This window comes from Dermacentor albipictus, chromosome 8 (genome assembly GCF_038994185.2).
Source record: "Dermacentor albipictus isolate Rhodes 1998 colony chromosome 8, USDA_Dalb.pri_finalv2, whole genome shotgun sequence".
Classification (NCBI taxonomy): Eukaryota; Metazoa; Arthropoda; class Arachnida; order Ixodida; family Ixodidae; genus Dermacentor; species Dermacentor albipictus.
Genome location: NC_091828.1, coordinates 93,029,026 through 93,045,160, shown reverse-complemented (window position 1 = coordinate 93,045,160; position 16,135 = coordinate 93,029,026). Strand labels below are relative to the sequence as shown.

Below are 16,135 nucleotides of genomic sequence, written 5' to 3'. Positions count from 1 at the left end.
AAACGTTATCACAAGAATCTTGGCGTAGTCAGTGGGCCCAGCTCGTTGAGCAGTTGGGTGATCCATTGAAGAAGTAGTAGAAGTATTGGTCAAGGTTTTGGCACTGTTATCCCACATGTATTTCACATTGTGAGCAAATGCAAGATCATAGCCCGAACGGATTATGTGACCATTATTCTTGTAAGAAGCGGTAGGTTCCTGCATTCTACGCAAGCTGAGAAATCTTCAGTTATATGAATAACAGTGCGCTTAGGTTCAATGTATATTTAAGCACAACCAATATCCTGCGGTGATTTAGAAACTTATGGACGATGGGACGCGGTCGACTGCCATTTCTTTCGCATATCCTATGATATCGCTCCATTTTAGGGCACTCAATTATTAGTTGTCCTGTAATTAATTTGAAGACCTGAGTAAACAATGCTTAGTTAATTTCTTCTGTAGGATGATAAACTCAATGTAAAATAAGATTGTTTCTGCGTGAGCGGTTGTCGAGATCATCGTTCGAATACACGATTTTCTTTACTCTATCTATCAATGAACGGATTTCAACTCACAGAGTCTCATTACCGGTAGTACTGGCTTTAGAAGGGAAGACAGGGACTCAGGATCGGATACTCGTCTCTTAGTGCATCAAAGCGAGAGTCAACTGTAGGTTGGAACTGCCTTAAGTACCTGATATCTTCTGCCATTCTCTTTTGTCCTTCAAGTAGCTGTGCAAGCATATTAGCTATGCTAGGGCTTACAACGACAGAAGCCATGAGATCAGATTTGCCGTCCGATGACGCAGAGTGTGTCAAGTCTGGGGCAGAATCACCCCTGGAACGAGTGAACCTCTGGGGAGTTATCTTTACAAGGTTTACGGAGGCCTCGAATCAACTCAATGTCACCGCTCAGAAGCAGTGCACTGAAGCAATACATAAGAAACATGCGCTGCCTGCCTCAGTGGACTGCTTCCGATAATCGCTAGCTGCTAGTTGGGCCTGTTTTCCGGGCAGGGATTTTACTCGGTGGAGGGTGGTTTTCCTTTTCTTTCTTTTCTTTAGTTTCGTTTAGCAACACGTTTCCACGCTTCAAGGTCCCACGAAAAAGCGGTGAATAATGTAAATATTTTCCATTTTTTGTGCCATCATGGATGAAAAGAAACCACACTTTTGCAACCAGTTCAATTTACTTTTCACTGTGCTTTACGTAAAGCAATGCGTTTTATGTAATCTATGTATACATGCGTATTAAAAAGTGTTTTGAAAGTGATTTTATTTGCCTGCTTTAACGGGCTTTTTGCAGATTTCGGTAAATCTTATCCTGGCTTTCATAGCTTCGTTTGGTGTGGACTGGCTGCTTTTCTATTTCTAGCTGGCAAAAGTGCTGCGTTTGGCACACAATGTGCTCAGCACGCTGAACAGGCCATTGAGGTGGCCCGCGTACACATCCGTCAGCAAAAAGACACACGTGAGGGAAGTCACAAGATAAGCCACCGATATGTCACTAATCAATCCGGCGACCGAGTCTGAGCGCGGACCTCAACCCGACGCCCGTTGATACGTGAGAAACTTCTCAGCCGCTATTTCGAACCTTGTAAGGTTCTAAGACGCCTCCCCGCGTTACGTATGAGGTCTTTCCGGACGGTGTCTTGTGTTCACCTTTGACAGCCTGGAAACGAAAGCACGCAGGTCGTGAGCCTGAAAACCATATTTCATGCAATTGCGCAAATGCTTTCGCACGACTTCTCGTGTGACAGTGTGACACAATTCTTTTAGTCATCTTTCGTTCCTCCTGGGGTTTTAAATACATTTAGGTGTGCACGCGTGTGTGATTGTGGTAGTGTTCGTTTTTCTTTTCCTTCCCTACACGCCATGATTGCTTAGTGACATTGGTGTCGCGCATCTGAGCACGAAGTTGCGGGGTTGAATCCCGGCCGCGGCGGTCACATTTCGATGGGGGCAAACTGCGAAAAACACTCGTGTACTTAGATTTCGGTGCACGTTAGAGGGCCCCAGGTAGCCAAATTTGATTCTGAGTCCCCCACTACGGGGTGCCTCATAATCAGATCATGTTTTTCTTTTCCTATTTCTTCTTGGGGACACTCATTATCTGGTTTTATCTGCAGCTAAGCAGGTGTCTGTGTTTGTGTGTGTTTGGTAAAATGGTGCTGATCGTAAAGCTGGCAATTGAAGACGAGGTAGCAGAAGAACAGAGCGACCAGGAAAATGCAAGACCTTTTCTCATCCTTGAATGTGAAAATATAAGGCACACGTAGATCTCGTTGATGAAAAAACAAATCAACAAGCTTGTAGGACGCTTAAGCTTCGCCTTTAAGAGTGGAACGCCATCGCCTTCAGAAATCCCTGGCTGCTTCTCAAGCTTCTCAGCAACTGCAGCATATGCAACCGACATTTTCCCCAGACAACTCTGACGGCGAATGCTATGCACGAAGGCGAGGTTCATAAATTCCTAGGGAGAGAGAGAGAGAGAGAGAAGGGAGGAAGGAAAGGCAGGGAGGTTAACCAGATTGAGTCCAGTTTGCTACCCTACACGTGGGGAGGGGAGAGTGAAAGAGAGAGAAAGGAAACGTGAGCCTATATCGCACTTACACATGCACTAACTTAGGTGCAGGATGTCTACAATCGGGTGCTTAATTCTCTTGCCTTCAGTTAGTGAAGATGCGCTCGAATTGCTTTCTGGGCTAATGAACTGGGAATGAACGCCGCGTTCTCTAGATTTTTGCTACTGCCGATGGCCTATCGTCCAGCCCACTCAAGGCACATTGGAGAGTCTGGCGTTGGTTATCAAAGCGAGAACAGCGGCACAGAATATGACTGATGGTGTCTTCACACTTGCACTTAGCGCATATCTGCGAGTCCACAATTCCAATATGATAGATGTAGGAGTTAGTGAATGCTGCTTCTACCCACAGTCGACAAAGCAATGATGCGTCACGTCGTGACAGGTTTGCTGGTAACAAATTTCCTAGGAATAACTTTGTTCAGAATGTAAGACAAGGCATGAGCCACATTAGTTACAGAATGGTGTGGAAATATAACCCGCATATAGCGCATGTCATATATCAAGGCATTGAATTGAGATATAGCTAAATGCATACGGAAATTTTCGCTTACGAACAAATCCGCTGACGCCGATACCGACATAGGGTTTTCTGCGACACGGAGCCCTTAACACTATCGCGCCAATACAATGTTATGTTCAGTGGTTCGACAGTTTTCTTACATTGTGAATATCCCAGTTTTAGCCAAACGAGCATGTGCTACAGGATGCTCCAGCTTATATAGCAGATATTTCTGACCTACAAATCGTATGCAAAGTATCATCACAATCAACATGCGGTCGTGATTCTCGGCTAATCACCCACTGTACGTGTCATAGCATGGGAATCATAATTATCATCTGCACGCGGTTGCCATCTTGAGGAACCACCAAGCACACCTAAGAGCGCAGGTGTTTTATTCGTACGTCCTTTCATGTCACCTACTATAGCTTCTAACTGCTCTTCCTCATCTCTTAAGCTCATGTCACTACAACTCTACTACTACGCTACTACGCTAGTACTACTCTACTACGCTACTACGCTACTCGCTCATGTCTAGAACCAGCAATGCCACAGATGCCCCTCCCCCAACGCTCTGGACAAGTGACCGCGGTCACTGTTGGTCACAGTTTTGCCTGATTGCATTATGGCACACATTGCAGTTTACATATTGTAATCGACGAGATTTCAATGAATATCCACTTAGAACGAGTTATGAGCATGACAATAGTTGCAGATATTCTGGCGGCAAACTTGCTGTAAATGTCCACTGCAGTTCTAACTACCTTTTTGTCGCGAGGCCATTTTGAAACATCGAAACTGAAAAATAGCTAGAAAGCCAATGCATTTATCCGCAGACTCCGGTAACGCATATAACCTGCACATTTGTTTTAAATGCATACGCGTAGTGAACCTGCCGACTACAATTAGTAAATTACAAAATGTGCCTTAAAACATGAACGAGCAAAGGCCTCCGAGGCCTTTGCTCAGCCGCACTCGTTAATCTGAACCTTCTTTCCTAGTTTACTATATACTCAATGTAAACCCCGCTAATGACTGTCCGTAAATAAACTCAGTTCAAATTATTGACATCCAGCATCTTTAGTTCTGGAATATCGACGCAGAGAACAGTGCAGCGACTTAGGAAAAGCCGATAACGAACGAAAACACAGAGAAAGAAGAACCCGGCGGAGGAAGAAAACTTTAATCATTCCCCATACGTGGGCCTATCCGGAAGACAGTACAACATTGCCCCTACCCGCGGCGGTGGTGAAGCAAGCCTTAAGCACTCGCCATACGTGCGCCGATCCCGAAGAAAATGCAATGCCGGGCTGGCCTGCGGCGGAAGTGCAGTTCGCCATTAAGGGGCCCACTTACACAGCTTCGTTGGTCATCCTTCTTTACAGAGTGAAAGGGCACCGTGTTTATTCCTCCGTTAATCCTGCTAGTCATCGGCCGCCGACGGGCCTGACGACTCAGCGTGGCCTAGGCCAATCGCGTTAGGCGATACCGAGCGAAAACTGAACGTGCACTTCGAACCATGACCTCCGATCGTGTCCCTAGTTTCCTGCATATTGCAAGCCTGCTCAAGGTTCTATGTCTTATCTTTCCCATCTTCATACTTGGCACGAGAAACGAATGCGACGACCGAAGGCGATGCGAGTTGTGATATCGTTGAGCGAGTTGAAATTGTTAGGGGAGGGAAGCTCGGCAGACTCATGAAGTCAACCATCGCCAACGGGTTGCCCGATTTGTAGTTCAAAACAAAAAGAATTAAAAAATAACTAAACAGAAAGAAGAGTTGTTTGCCATTCACTGAAATTTCTTTATTTCAAGAGAACTCGTGAATGAGAAGAAATGTGAACGTCCACATCTACTTCGTTGCACCTGATCTTGTGATTCTCGGCGAAATTGTTAATTTATAATACACTCTTCTTATCCCATCTTAACTATTGTTTCCTCGTCTGGGGAAATACCGCATCGTGTAACACTAGCAAACTGCATGTGCTACAAAAGAAGGCCTTGCTTAATATCACTAGGGCTGATTACAATGCACAAACTGCTGAAATGTTTCGTCAGTTAGAAATAATTCCCGTGCCCAAACTTTGAGTATTTTCTACGCATAAGATGCAAAAAATCTGTATATAACTGCGAGCATGCATTTGTTAGCATATCATCGCTGAAAACGAACGCCATTGTATATCCATTTCGCAGTAAAGAATATTGGCACTTGCCATATTGTGGTACTGAGCATGGGTGGCCAATGTTACGTCATGCACTTGCAGTTCTGTTGAACAGACTGATTTTCCAGATCGTTCATGCGGAAATGTGCAGCATACGTAACATAAGAGAGTTTTTCATTTCATGTTGTCAGTACTCTTTTTCCACTGCTGTTAGTATATTTATCTATATATAGTTACTGTCAAACTGTTTGTATTGTATTACATTGTATAGCACTAGAGGTTGACCTGCAATGATAAACATTTAAAATGCCTTGTTAACGTATATTGTAACCCTTTTTGTATGCCTTGTATATTGGGGGCTCGGGCGCTTCTCAAGTGAATCGATTTTCACTTTTTGCCCGAGCATTCCCGCATTTTGATGATGCAAATAAACATCAACTTCAACCGCTAGAAACCCGTATGTTCCTTGATCGCGAAACCATCACTCCGCTTCCGGAGGTCGTCATCAGCGGCTGAGGTCACTCCAATGCGCCAGCGTGTGTGACGGGGATCATTGCTCCTGCAAGAGGTGACGGCGAGCGGCTACGAGTAAAGCTCGATGTGACGCTCCCTTGGGTGTTGTCACCTGCTGGCGCTGGTGCCACGAATTCGCCGCGATGAAGAGCCGCTCTCGTCGTTGGTGGAACGAAGGCATCAGAAGACACACGTGGTGCCGCGCAAGACGGGCTGTGCGGCGACGATGGCTACTGTACGGCGCAAGAGTAGTGCGCGTCGTCTGTATGAAGACAAATCACGCTACTCATAGCGTTCCCATACGAATATGAACCAGGTACCTATATACTCATAACACAAAACACTGACCAGCGAAGCGAGAACACATACGGGGTTCCGCTCAAATTTCATATTATGGTTTATCGTAATCGTCTGTGAATTTTTAAGCGTAACCAGCTTTTTTATTACCTCCAAAGCAAGGATAAGAACAGGCTCTAGAGATGACTTCCACTGTCATGCCTCAGACTTAAAAGCACTTCTTGTTGGGCTTGTTGGTAGCTCTTCATTATAAAATATAAAGACGCCAAACAAACGTACACACACAAGATAAGAGAACACCCTGTCTCGTTGTCTTTGTTTGTATGCATCCGTTTAGTAATATTAAAAAAATTAAATTATGGGGCTTTACGTGCCAAAACCACTTTCTGATTATGAGGCACGCCGTAGTGGAGGACTCCGGAAATTTGGACCACCTGGGGTTCTTTGACGTGCACCTAAATCTAAGTACACGGGTGTTCTCGCATTTCGCCCCCATCGAAATGCGGTCGCCGTGGACGGGATTCGATCCCGCGAACTCGTGCTCAGCAGCCCAGCCCCATAGCCACTGAGCAACCACGGCGGGTCGTTTAGTAATATTCAGTAAGGTCCTGCCTCAAATATGAAGCTGTCGCTGAAACTTGTGTCAGCACGTATGCTCAGACGAGAAAATCTCTTGTTGAAACGAGGAAGGTGTCATATTAATTATATTGTGCGTTTGTCAGGCTGCTCCACTCGGCAATTAAATTTAAATTGAACTCACAAGCCGGCATTAAACTTTTTGCGGCAGATGCCTTTTGGGCGGGGACCGCATGGCGCGATTTAAGTTGTGATTGAGGTGCGGGTGGTGGGAAGCGGGCGTCATTTTGACGCGTGCCCAGCAGGATCAGTCACGAAATCGCGCCGCCGCGTGCTGCTGCTCGGAGTAGAAAAAAAAAATGCGTCGCAGCGCGTCCGCCAATCAGAGTTCAGGTAAGTCACGTGGCATTTGGTCAAGTGGCATTTTGGTTTTTGGTTTTGCCGGCAGATCGCCCTGCTGTCTGCGCATCTCGACGGAACATCTCTGGCGTAATTCTTTTTTTTTCTCGGCAGAAGTGGCACGTGCATCAAAGAAACCACGTGCTACCGTGATTTCGTTCGCGCATCGTGTTCAGCTAAAATGGACAAAGCAACCTTCAAACGAGGTCGTAATAACTGAAGTGGAGAAGCGTCGCCTCCTGTGGGACGTACGCGACCGCAATTACAAGAACAACATCAAACGTGACCAGGCTTGGCGAGCTACAGCAGATACCCTCAGCGTAGACGATATAGCAGATGGCCTCAGAATCCCCCTTGATAGCAGCAATCGCCTCTTCTGCTCGGTAGTAAGCGGCCGACACTCTACTTTCTATGTGAATTTGTAAACAAGCTGCGGACTCTCAGCATGCGGAATGTACGTAGTCGCAGTTTCGCCCATAATCTTGCCGCTTGAAATTAAGCTTCATAAGTACACTTCGGACAAAATATCGCTGTGTAATTACACTAACATTGTTTTTATTGTAGTGTTCTGTGTGTTTAGGCGCATGTTATATATGCGGTAAGAGAGACAATGCATGTCGTTGGGAGTTATTCCTGGTTGTCTGGCAAACCAGAAAACGCGACGCAAAATTGCCGCTCCCTTCTTTCGTGCGGGTGGTCGCGCGTCGGCGGCAACGCGGGCGTTTGCCGCGAGTCCCGTTTTTCGCTCGCGAAAAACGCGCCATGCGGTTCCAGCTTTAGTCAGTGTAGTGTTAACATTGCAGCGGATGCCACGTGTTCAGCCGTGCAAGCTTGGACGCTACGTTTGAAGCAAAGCTGTGGTCGAAGCAGCATCCGACGCATCCGCTGAAATTGATTGTTTGCAATTTTATGGGAGCTACATGCGCCGTATCTCGCTTGCTTTGTCGTGTCTCGCGCTCGAATACCTCGGACGCATGTGTACGCTGAACCGCTAGACACACGCTTCCCTCTTGTCGGCACCCATATCCTGTGTGCGCTGCGGTGAAGCGTGCCTGAGTCCGCGCCGCCCGTTCAGATCGGCGAGCTCATGGCTGCTGCAACAACAGCTGCCACATCCTGTTCCACAGGGTTGACGCACGCTCTTTCAGAGCAAGAAGAAAAAAACGCATTTCGTTCGGTGCCCAAAAACAAGATACTATGACAACTTCTTATCGCATATATTCCAACGGTGCAGTTACGCCTAACTACTCGTACACTTGACTGGTGGAATTGCGCCCGTGTTGTAGCGTTTCGCAATTAAGGAGACGTCGACGCGGGAACTGCGATAGACAAATGAACATAAACGTTAACCACTAACGGATTCACAGAAGCACAGCTATTTTCCGAACAGTTAGCTCTGCTGACTGCTCTATACGTCATCTCAGATTTATTTCGCCTAAGAGGCGCGAGTGGCTGTTGTAGCACCTTTTCCTTTGCCGCTTACAAGCCGTTCCATATTGACACTTCTTTGGGGGGCAGGTGTAACCACACCGCATAACAAAAGAATTAGAAATAGATAGCCTGAGCTAGGGCGTCGTATGAAGCGTTGTGGTTATGCGCACGTGTAAAAGGATTTTCGGCCGTGTGCGTACACATTTATACATTGATGCTGTTTCCTCTACTCTAAGTAGGCAGTGGTGTATAACTGGGGATATTGCGCAAAGGTGAGGGAGAACGTAGGCGCATTACCTCGTATCTATGGTAACCACAGCAGTGCAAGTGAGGGCTCGCTTTTTTTGAGGACGTTCGGAAGTGGTGGCAGGCTCTCAATACCATATATGTGGAAGGTTAAATTAAAAACGTGCGTAAAGTGAACACGAAGCGACGTTGAGAAACGCCGAAACGAATAAAAAAATAATAATTCAGCCGGTGCGCAACATTACAAGTATAGCAATGATTGGAAGTTGCTCGTGTGATAGCATTTAGAACAGACCGGGCAAGATGATAGCAAGCAGTGCGTCTTCACTCCGACTGAACAGCCACGTGCATCGGACAGTCAGGGGACGCGTTGGAATTACTTGTTCACACTTTATTTTTTGCCAGCTTTACATAGCAAACGAGAACCAACTGAATAAGCGTAACGCTTTTAAATCTGCTGAGTGGACATGTAAAATCAGCGCAATAAACGCAACTTAAACGCATGACCTCGCGGTACAGTATGAGGTTGCCGCCTAAAGGCAGTAAGGATGCACTGCTTGCTGTGATTTGCAATCGTCAGATCGAATTAGGTGGAGAAAAGATTTCAGCCACGTCTAAATAGCTGCCGCTAAAGATAGTAAAGTGCGACGCGGAGTCGAACGTGGGATGGCAACGTGGAAAGCAGAGATGCTACCGGCAACGCCTCCGCTGGACCTTGCCTAGCTGCTTCCCTAGTTGTAATATTAACAGCTGCCTGAAAATTGTAAGGGCTTCTGCGCAATATTTTTTTGATGATGTCGCCGTTTCGAAGGCTAATTATTCTGCACATCCCGTAAATTGCGCTCTAACATTTGATCTCTAGCATATTTACCACCTAGAGCTACGTCTACATGCCTCTCTCATTAGAATAGCGAGCCGTCCGTCCACCGCGCTCGCGCGTGCTACAGCGTGTAATGAATGAATGAATGTTTATTTCGATGGGAAAAAAACAAAGAATCTCTGTCAAAGAGGCTGACAAAAAGGCACGAATGGCTAAGTATCAGTCCCCTTCCCCGACCCGTTCCCAGTGCACAAAACACTCAAGCACACAGGGCAAGCATGGTACTCAAAGCGTATACATGTACAAAGCACATGAAATACGTAACAGAAATACGGAATGTGATTTGTGTACAAAACAATGAACAGTCATACCTGAAGCGACCGATAATGCATGTTCACTTTCTTTTGAGAGTGCTTAGGAACGGTGATTAATTTATTATAGCAGTAAGCCAAGGCGATGATTCAGAAAATCGGGAACCATGAATGCCAGCTTTTGGATGCCGTAATTTGTACGGATCTTGCCGTTGTAGTAAGTTAATGGCCTTGTGTTGTATTTATGTTCATTCTGGAGGTATGCTTTTAAAAAGGTGCTTTCATTGAGTCTTGCCTCTTCAAATATTGCGATGGTTATTTTTTTTGTTAATGAGGTTTTCCATTGCTAAAACACAATTCTTCTTGAAAAGAAGAATTGTGTTTGCGCTTGTTTGCCGAGAATCGCACCTAGCACATTTCATGATGGGAAGCTATGCGTGTGTATGCGATAAGCGGTGGGAAGATGCGTGATAAACGCAGCTCTCTACGTCGTCTAACTCCACTACTCGGAAGGTATAACGAAGCTTTGCGGAATGCCGTTGTAGAAGAGCATGCGCGAAGCTGAAAATTTTAGAATATTTTATTGCGATAGCAATCGTATGGACACTCAGGGCACATTGCTGCCGTCGTCGGCGCCGTGATGTTCCGTATGAAGTCCAAACACGGTAACATCGTCCCTGTGCGCCGTATGCTGTGTGCGCGAGTGAAACTTGCGACGGTCACAGAACGATCGCGGCTAGTCTCGCGCGCACGAGGGAGGCAAGCGGGGATGAAGGTCGCCGTCTTCCGTCGCGCGCCCGCGGCAGCGGGGTGAGGACGCGAGGGCGGCAGCTGTGTACGGCGTGGCCGCGCGGGCGCGCTGTCTTGAAAACGATCTTCTATGCGCTGAGGCAGTGGGCCGAGTGCTGGTAGCTTCGTGTGCGCAGTGCCTTCAACGCTTCGTTCGCACTGAAGCGAGACGCAGCACGAAGGCCAATTCGCTCGCTGCTTCTCACGTGCTTCCTTAGTGTAGCGTTGCGACAGCGAGTTTCCGCGCTCATCAAGTGGGATGTGTTCATGTTTACCTGTGCGCGCGAGACACTGTACTTGTTAATTAATTCGTCAAGCGAATGTTGCATAGTTATTCGGCCGATAGAAGTACTATCCTTACTTCATATAGCTGTCAACTAATTTCCTATTGCACTGGATGCTTGGCCTTTCGGGAGAAACTACCACATTCTTTTACAACACTTTATGATGATCACTACGATCCGGATAATTCTAATATTAAAATTGAAATTACGTTCGTAGTGCACTCTGAGAGCACGGTTTTAGAGGTAGTAAAAGAAAGCGACTTAGCGAGCGCATTTCTTGCCTCTTCTAAGCCGTGAAGTGAGTTGAACTTGGTTTTTGAGAGCTCCTCTGCCCCGTATGTTTCCTGCGGCACGTCGGTGCAGCAAGCATGCGAACGCGCGCACAGCGAGCTGTTTAAGGTTGGTCTGGTAAAACTACTTCTGACACTACTCTCTAATTACACTTGCTAGTAGAAATGCTTCCCGTTTATGTGACTGATGCGCCGGCCTAGTGGGAAAGCGCGATCACGCCACTGAAGTAAGGAGTCACGCGTGTGTGTGCAGACAAGGACATTCCCAAAAAGAGGTTTCAAATATTTTTTTATTTTAACCAACACTTTTAAAATAATGTTACGGAAGGATAAAAGAAGAGAGAGGAAGAAGATCGCGAGACGCTGGCTGCTGCGTGGTTGCTAGTCAGCCATCTTGACACCATTGACTGTGCTTGTATATACATTATAAATACAGTCTGTCTGTACTCCCAAAATCCCCGTAACATATTGGTGGAGGCGCTGCGTGCCACGGCTGCAAACGGAGCTCCGAAGTGGACGTCGCATGACCGTCCTCACCTTGAATGACGGTGAGCACGCGGGATCAACGTCGTTGCCACCTCCAACGTCACCCTCGCCAGTTACGTCGCCGTCCGCTTCAGTTGTGGTTGTGCAACCCAAGGATCCCGGGACTTTCCGTGGGACTGATGGCACCGACGTTGAAGAGTGGGTGGCTATGTACGAACGCGTGAGTGGAATCAACAGATGGGGCCCTACGCTTTTGCTAGCTAACCTGTTGTTCTACCTGAGATGCATGGCAAAGGTGCAAAGGTGCAAAGGTGCATGGCAAAGCTCCTCTTCATGGCAAACCATGAAGAGGAGCTGACCTTTGGAACCAATGCAAAGTTAACAGAGTTGTTTGGCAAGTCGGCCGGCGGTAAAATTGCCGCAAAGGCAGGAACAGGCCTCTCGTGCCCGATCCCCAACAAAGTCCTGTGTTTCTTACATACAGGACGTGCTGGCGCTTTCTAGTAAAACCGATCACGACATGACAGAAGCTGGGAAAGAAGGTAGGGCATGTGCTGAAGGGAATTGCTGACGATGCCTTTAATCTGCTCATGTGCAAAAGCTGCTCTACAGTTGATGCTATCATCAAAAAATGCCGACCATTTGAGCGGGCGAAAAGCTGATGCGTCCTGCAACCATTCGCCAGAATTCCTAATACTGCCACAACATCGACCTGTGAACATCAGTCCGCACAGCAGCATGCGTTGCCGTCAGAGGACGTGGTGCGAATCGTTCGATGTGAACACGACTATATAGCCCCCGCAGCTTTCTGTTGGCGTAGCTCTGCTGCTACCACTTTTTCGGGTCCCCTCGTACAAGCCATCGTTCGCCAGGAACTTGAAAACATTGGCCTACATTGTGTCATTGCTGTCGCCAACCCCAGAGCCATCGAACGCCTCCTACTATTTTCGATCACCGCCGACGCTTCTCTTCGCGCTATCGCAACCCGACGGAGTGGAGAACTGCGGACGACCAGCCGATGTAATTCACCTGTCGCCGCATGGGTCATGTCGCCCGATAATGTCGCAACTCGTGGCCCTCAACACCTCGCACGCCGACCAAGCTCAGCCGTTTTAATGGAAATGCCCGCAATGTTTCGCCAACCGCCGAGTGTAGCAGCGCCGACAGCTCTGCTAGGAACACGTGGCACAGTTGCTCACCATCGTCGCGCGGACACCAATCTCGTTCTCCGCAAACACGTCGCCCATGTTCCCGTTCGCCGCAGGCACGTCGCCTTTCGTCCCCTGTGACTTTTGGCCACACTTCGGAAAACTAAGAAATGCAACCCTCGGAGGTGGTGCTGCATTGCCTACTCTTGCAGCAAATCCTGTGTCTGGGCCCACAAAGCGAAGTGTAATTGACGTTAACATAGACGGCGTACCTGTCCAAGCACTCGTCGACACTGAAAGCCACGTATCTGTGATGAGTGCTAGCATACGTAGATGTTTAAAGAAGTTCTTCGCCCCAGCAGCTGCCCGAGTGCTTTGTGTGGCCGACGGCAGCGTGCTGGTTGTTCTTGGATTGTGTACTGTGCGTTTAAGTATATCCGACCATCGCCTTGGACTATTGGACTTTTTATCCAATAATTGCGCTCTCATCGACTGTGCAACCGGCGTTCTTCAGTTGAGAGTGCCTCAAGTCGCCGATGATCCGAGCACCGCTCTACCGCACTTGTGTTCACTTCAACATGTGCGTCCGTCACCTGAGGCAGTCACTTAAGTCGCTGTGACCGCCCAGCCACAGATTCCTGACGGTGAATATGTCCTTCGCCCTATCATAGATGTGCTTTTGCACCGAAACGTTGCTCTTCCGCATTAGCTGGTGACGATTACTAACGGCGTCCTTCCGCTTCTCAATTTCAACCTGCGTCCTCAAGTGCGTCCAGCCGGCATATTCTTGGCCCGCGTTCCTAATTCTTCCGAATTTGATAATGAATGTCTGAATGCCGCGAGTCGTGTCTTAACGCCAATTGCTGCTCACAGCGTTGCTTCCCTAACAGATGACTTCACGAAGATGATTGCACTTGGCCTTATCTCTTCACAGGGCACGGACATATGACTCCTCCTCGAATCGTACTGTGACGTCTTTGATTTTGGCGACAGGCATTTAGGAGAAACATCTGTTCACCACCGTATCAACACTGGAGACACGAATCGCATTCGTCGGTGCCCCTATCGTGTATCGAATGCTGAACGGAGAGTCATCCAATCAGAAGTGGACAAAATTCTCCGCAAAGAGTTTATCGAACCATCAGCCAGCCCTTGGGCTTCACTCGTCGTCCTTGTCAAACAAAAAACATCGTACCGCCGTTCTGGCATCGATTAATGTATTTAAACAGCATCATCCGTAAAGACGTCTATCCACTACTACGCATCGATGACGCCCTGGATTGCTTGCTGGGAGCTAAATACTTCTCGTCCCATTGATCTTCGATCCGGCTACCGGCAGGTATCAATCGATGAAATGGACTGCGAGAAGACGGCCTTCATCCCAGCTGATGGTTTTATCAGTAATCGGTGGTGCCCGGGTGTCTTCCCGAAAGTTCTACAGAATTCGCGTCGCGCATGCAATCACATTACACAAGCTTCGGAGACAACAGAAGCACCGATAATATTCGAGAAACTTCCGATACATGCGGACGCTTCCCGCGCAGAGCGATAACATTCGTTAGACGGTCAAAAGTGCTCACCCGTAAAAGATAAACATGTTCACGTGTCAGTATACTAATGATTGCATCCTTGGACTCCTAAATGGCATAGCTGTTGTAGTGTACAATAGCATAACAAAAAGAAAGGTCACTACGATATACAAAAGACGGGCCTCCTTTACATGGCACACTGCCATGTGCTGGTTAAGTTGAGGACAATACTCTAACTTAGGCTCCAAGGTATCACAGTTGTTGAATGAATTCTGAAGTTTTGTTGGACATTTATTCTCCAAAAGGACTGCTTTGCCCTTCCAGCATTTGCATGAAAAAATTGCGCAACCATCGAGAGAACAACATATGAAGGAAAATTCCTCGTGGAGAACGAGCCCTCTCTGGCGCGCTTAAATTGTGCGCCCCAGTGCTTCTTGCCACCTTTTGCATGCACCAGGTGCTGCACTTTCCTGTGAAAACCTAGCACGCCTTTCTGGTGTTTTTACAGTTCTGTTTCCCAAATAAGCACAAGAAGCAGGTGAATGTTGGCCGCACCATTCGAACGAAGAAAGATATTCGTTCGAGTCATGCAAGCACGAGCAATGTTTGCAGTTACGAGGTCATTTCGACATCTGTGCCATTTTTGAGAATTCGACTGTCCCGACGTCAAGGATTCAGTCTCACTCCTGGCACTCTCTCCACCATGCAAGTCACACGCAGGCAAGATTACTTCTTCTGGTGCCTTCTGCTTGAGTTCATTAGCTTGCACCATGAACATTTCCGACATAGAAAGTGGGCCAGAATGGCAGGCTTGGTTAGCTGTAAAGATAAATTCAGACCTGCGCCAGGTTCAGGAGAAACAAAGCAACTACAGAGTAATAAGTCCGCACCAAAATCGCAATTCTGCAGCTATGGATCGCGCTAAAAATTATCCAAGGGCAACTTATGCAAAATTCATATTATAGAAAATGCTACTGAAAAACATGAAACTAACAGTAGCACTGCTTAGTCACCAGCTATATCTAGCGGAGAGCCTACACTGGTGGGGGAGGCGCCAATTATCGATTAGCAATTACTGAAAGTGGTTGCCACCTGCTTATTTAGGCCTAAAAGAGAACATTCTCAGTGTCGTAAGATGGGGACTTATTTACTTGCGCCACTAGTGTTCTATTGTTACTGCTGCCATACTTAGCCATTGTATGCCCTCTCATGTAGGTTATGTATAGTTGTAGCAAATAATGCAACCTGTCATTGCGGGGAAAGCTTCAGACAGGTGACCTCTAAAAACTAAAGCAGGTTATACAGAAAAAAAGTGCTTTCAATAGGAGGATGCCAAAATGATATGTAATTTGCTAAGTAACCTTTCTTTTTGCTGCTTCTCAATTTCTAGTCTTCTGTGCACTTTGAAAGTTATTATACTTCACTAGGTGTGATCACGGTCTGCACTTCGCATTAAGGTGTCAGGACACTTCCAGTAAAGCAAAGAGAATGCCTGACTTTCCGTGGAGTGAACTGAGCTAAAGAAAGCTGTATGACGACACCAGCTTGGTTCTACTGGTCTTGAACAAACCCTCAGATTTACTATATTATCTGGCGAGCCCAAATGTGACTACTATGCTACTATGTGATGGTTGTCTCAATTTCATTGCGCAATAGCTACGGTGGCCATTATGCACCAACTAAATGTCACAGTGGTCTTTGCAAGCGTTTTAATGAATTCACTATGTTTCATCTTCCAAAGCAACACCCAGGCCATACGAGACACCGTAATGCATGGCCCACAATTA

General features: G+C 47.1%; 1 protein-coding gene across 1 annotated transcript in view; it reads right to left on the bottom strand.

Annotated features, from left to right (window-relative positions):
- Positions 1-12,918, bottom strand: part of LOC139049284 (fatty acid synthase-like) — a 62,209-nt gene extending 49,291 nt beyond the window's left edge. Inside the window, exon 1 of the mRNA XM_070524662.1 lies at positions 12,871-12,918. Coding sequence (XP_070380763.1) covers positions 12,871-12,918 — 48 coding nt within the window. The remainder of the gene's footprint in view (positions 1-12,870) is intronic.
- Positions 12,919-16,135: the final 3,217 nt, after the last annotated feature.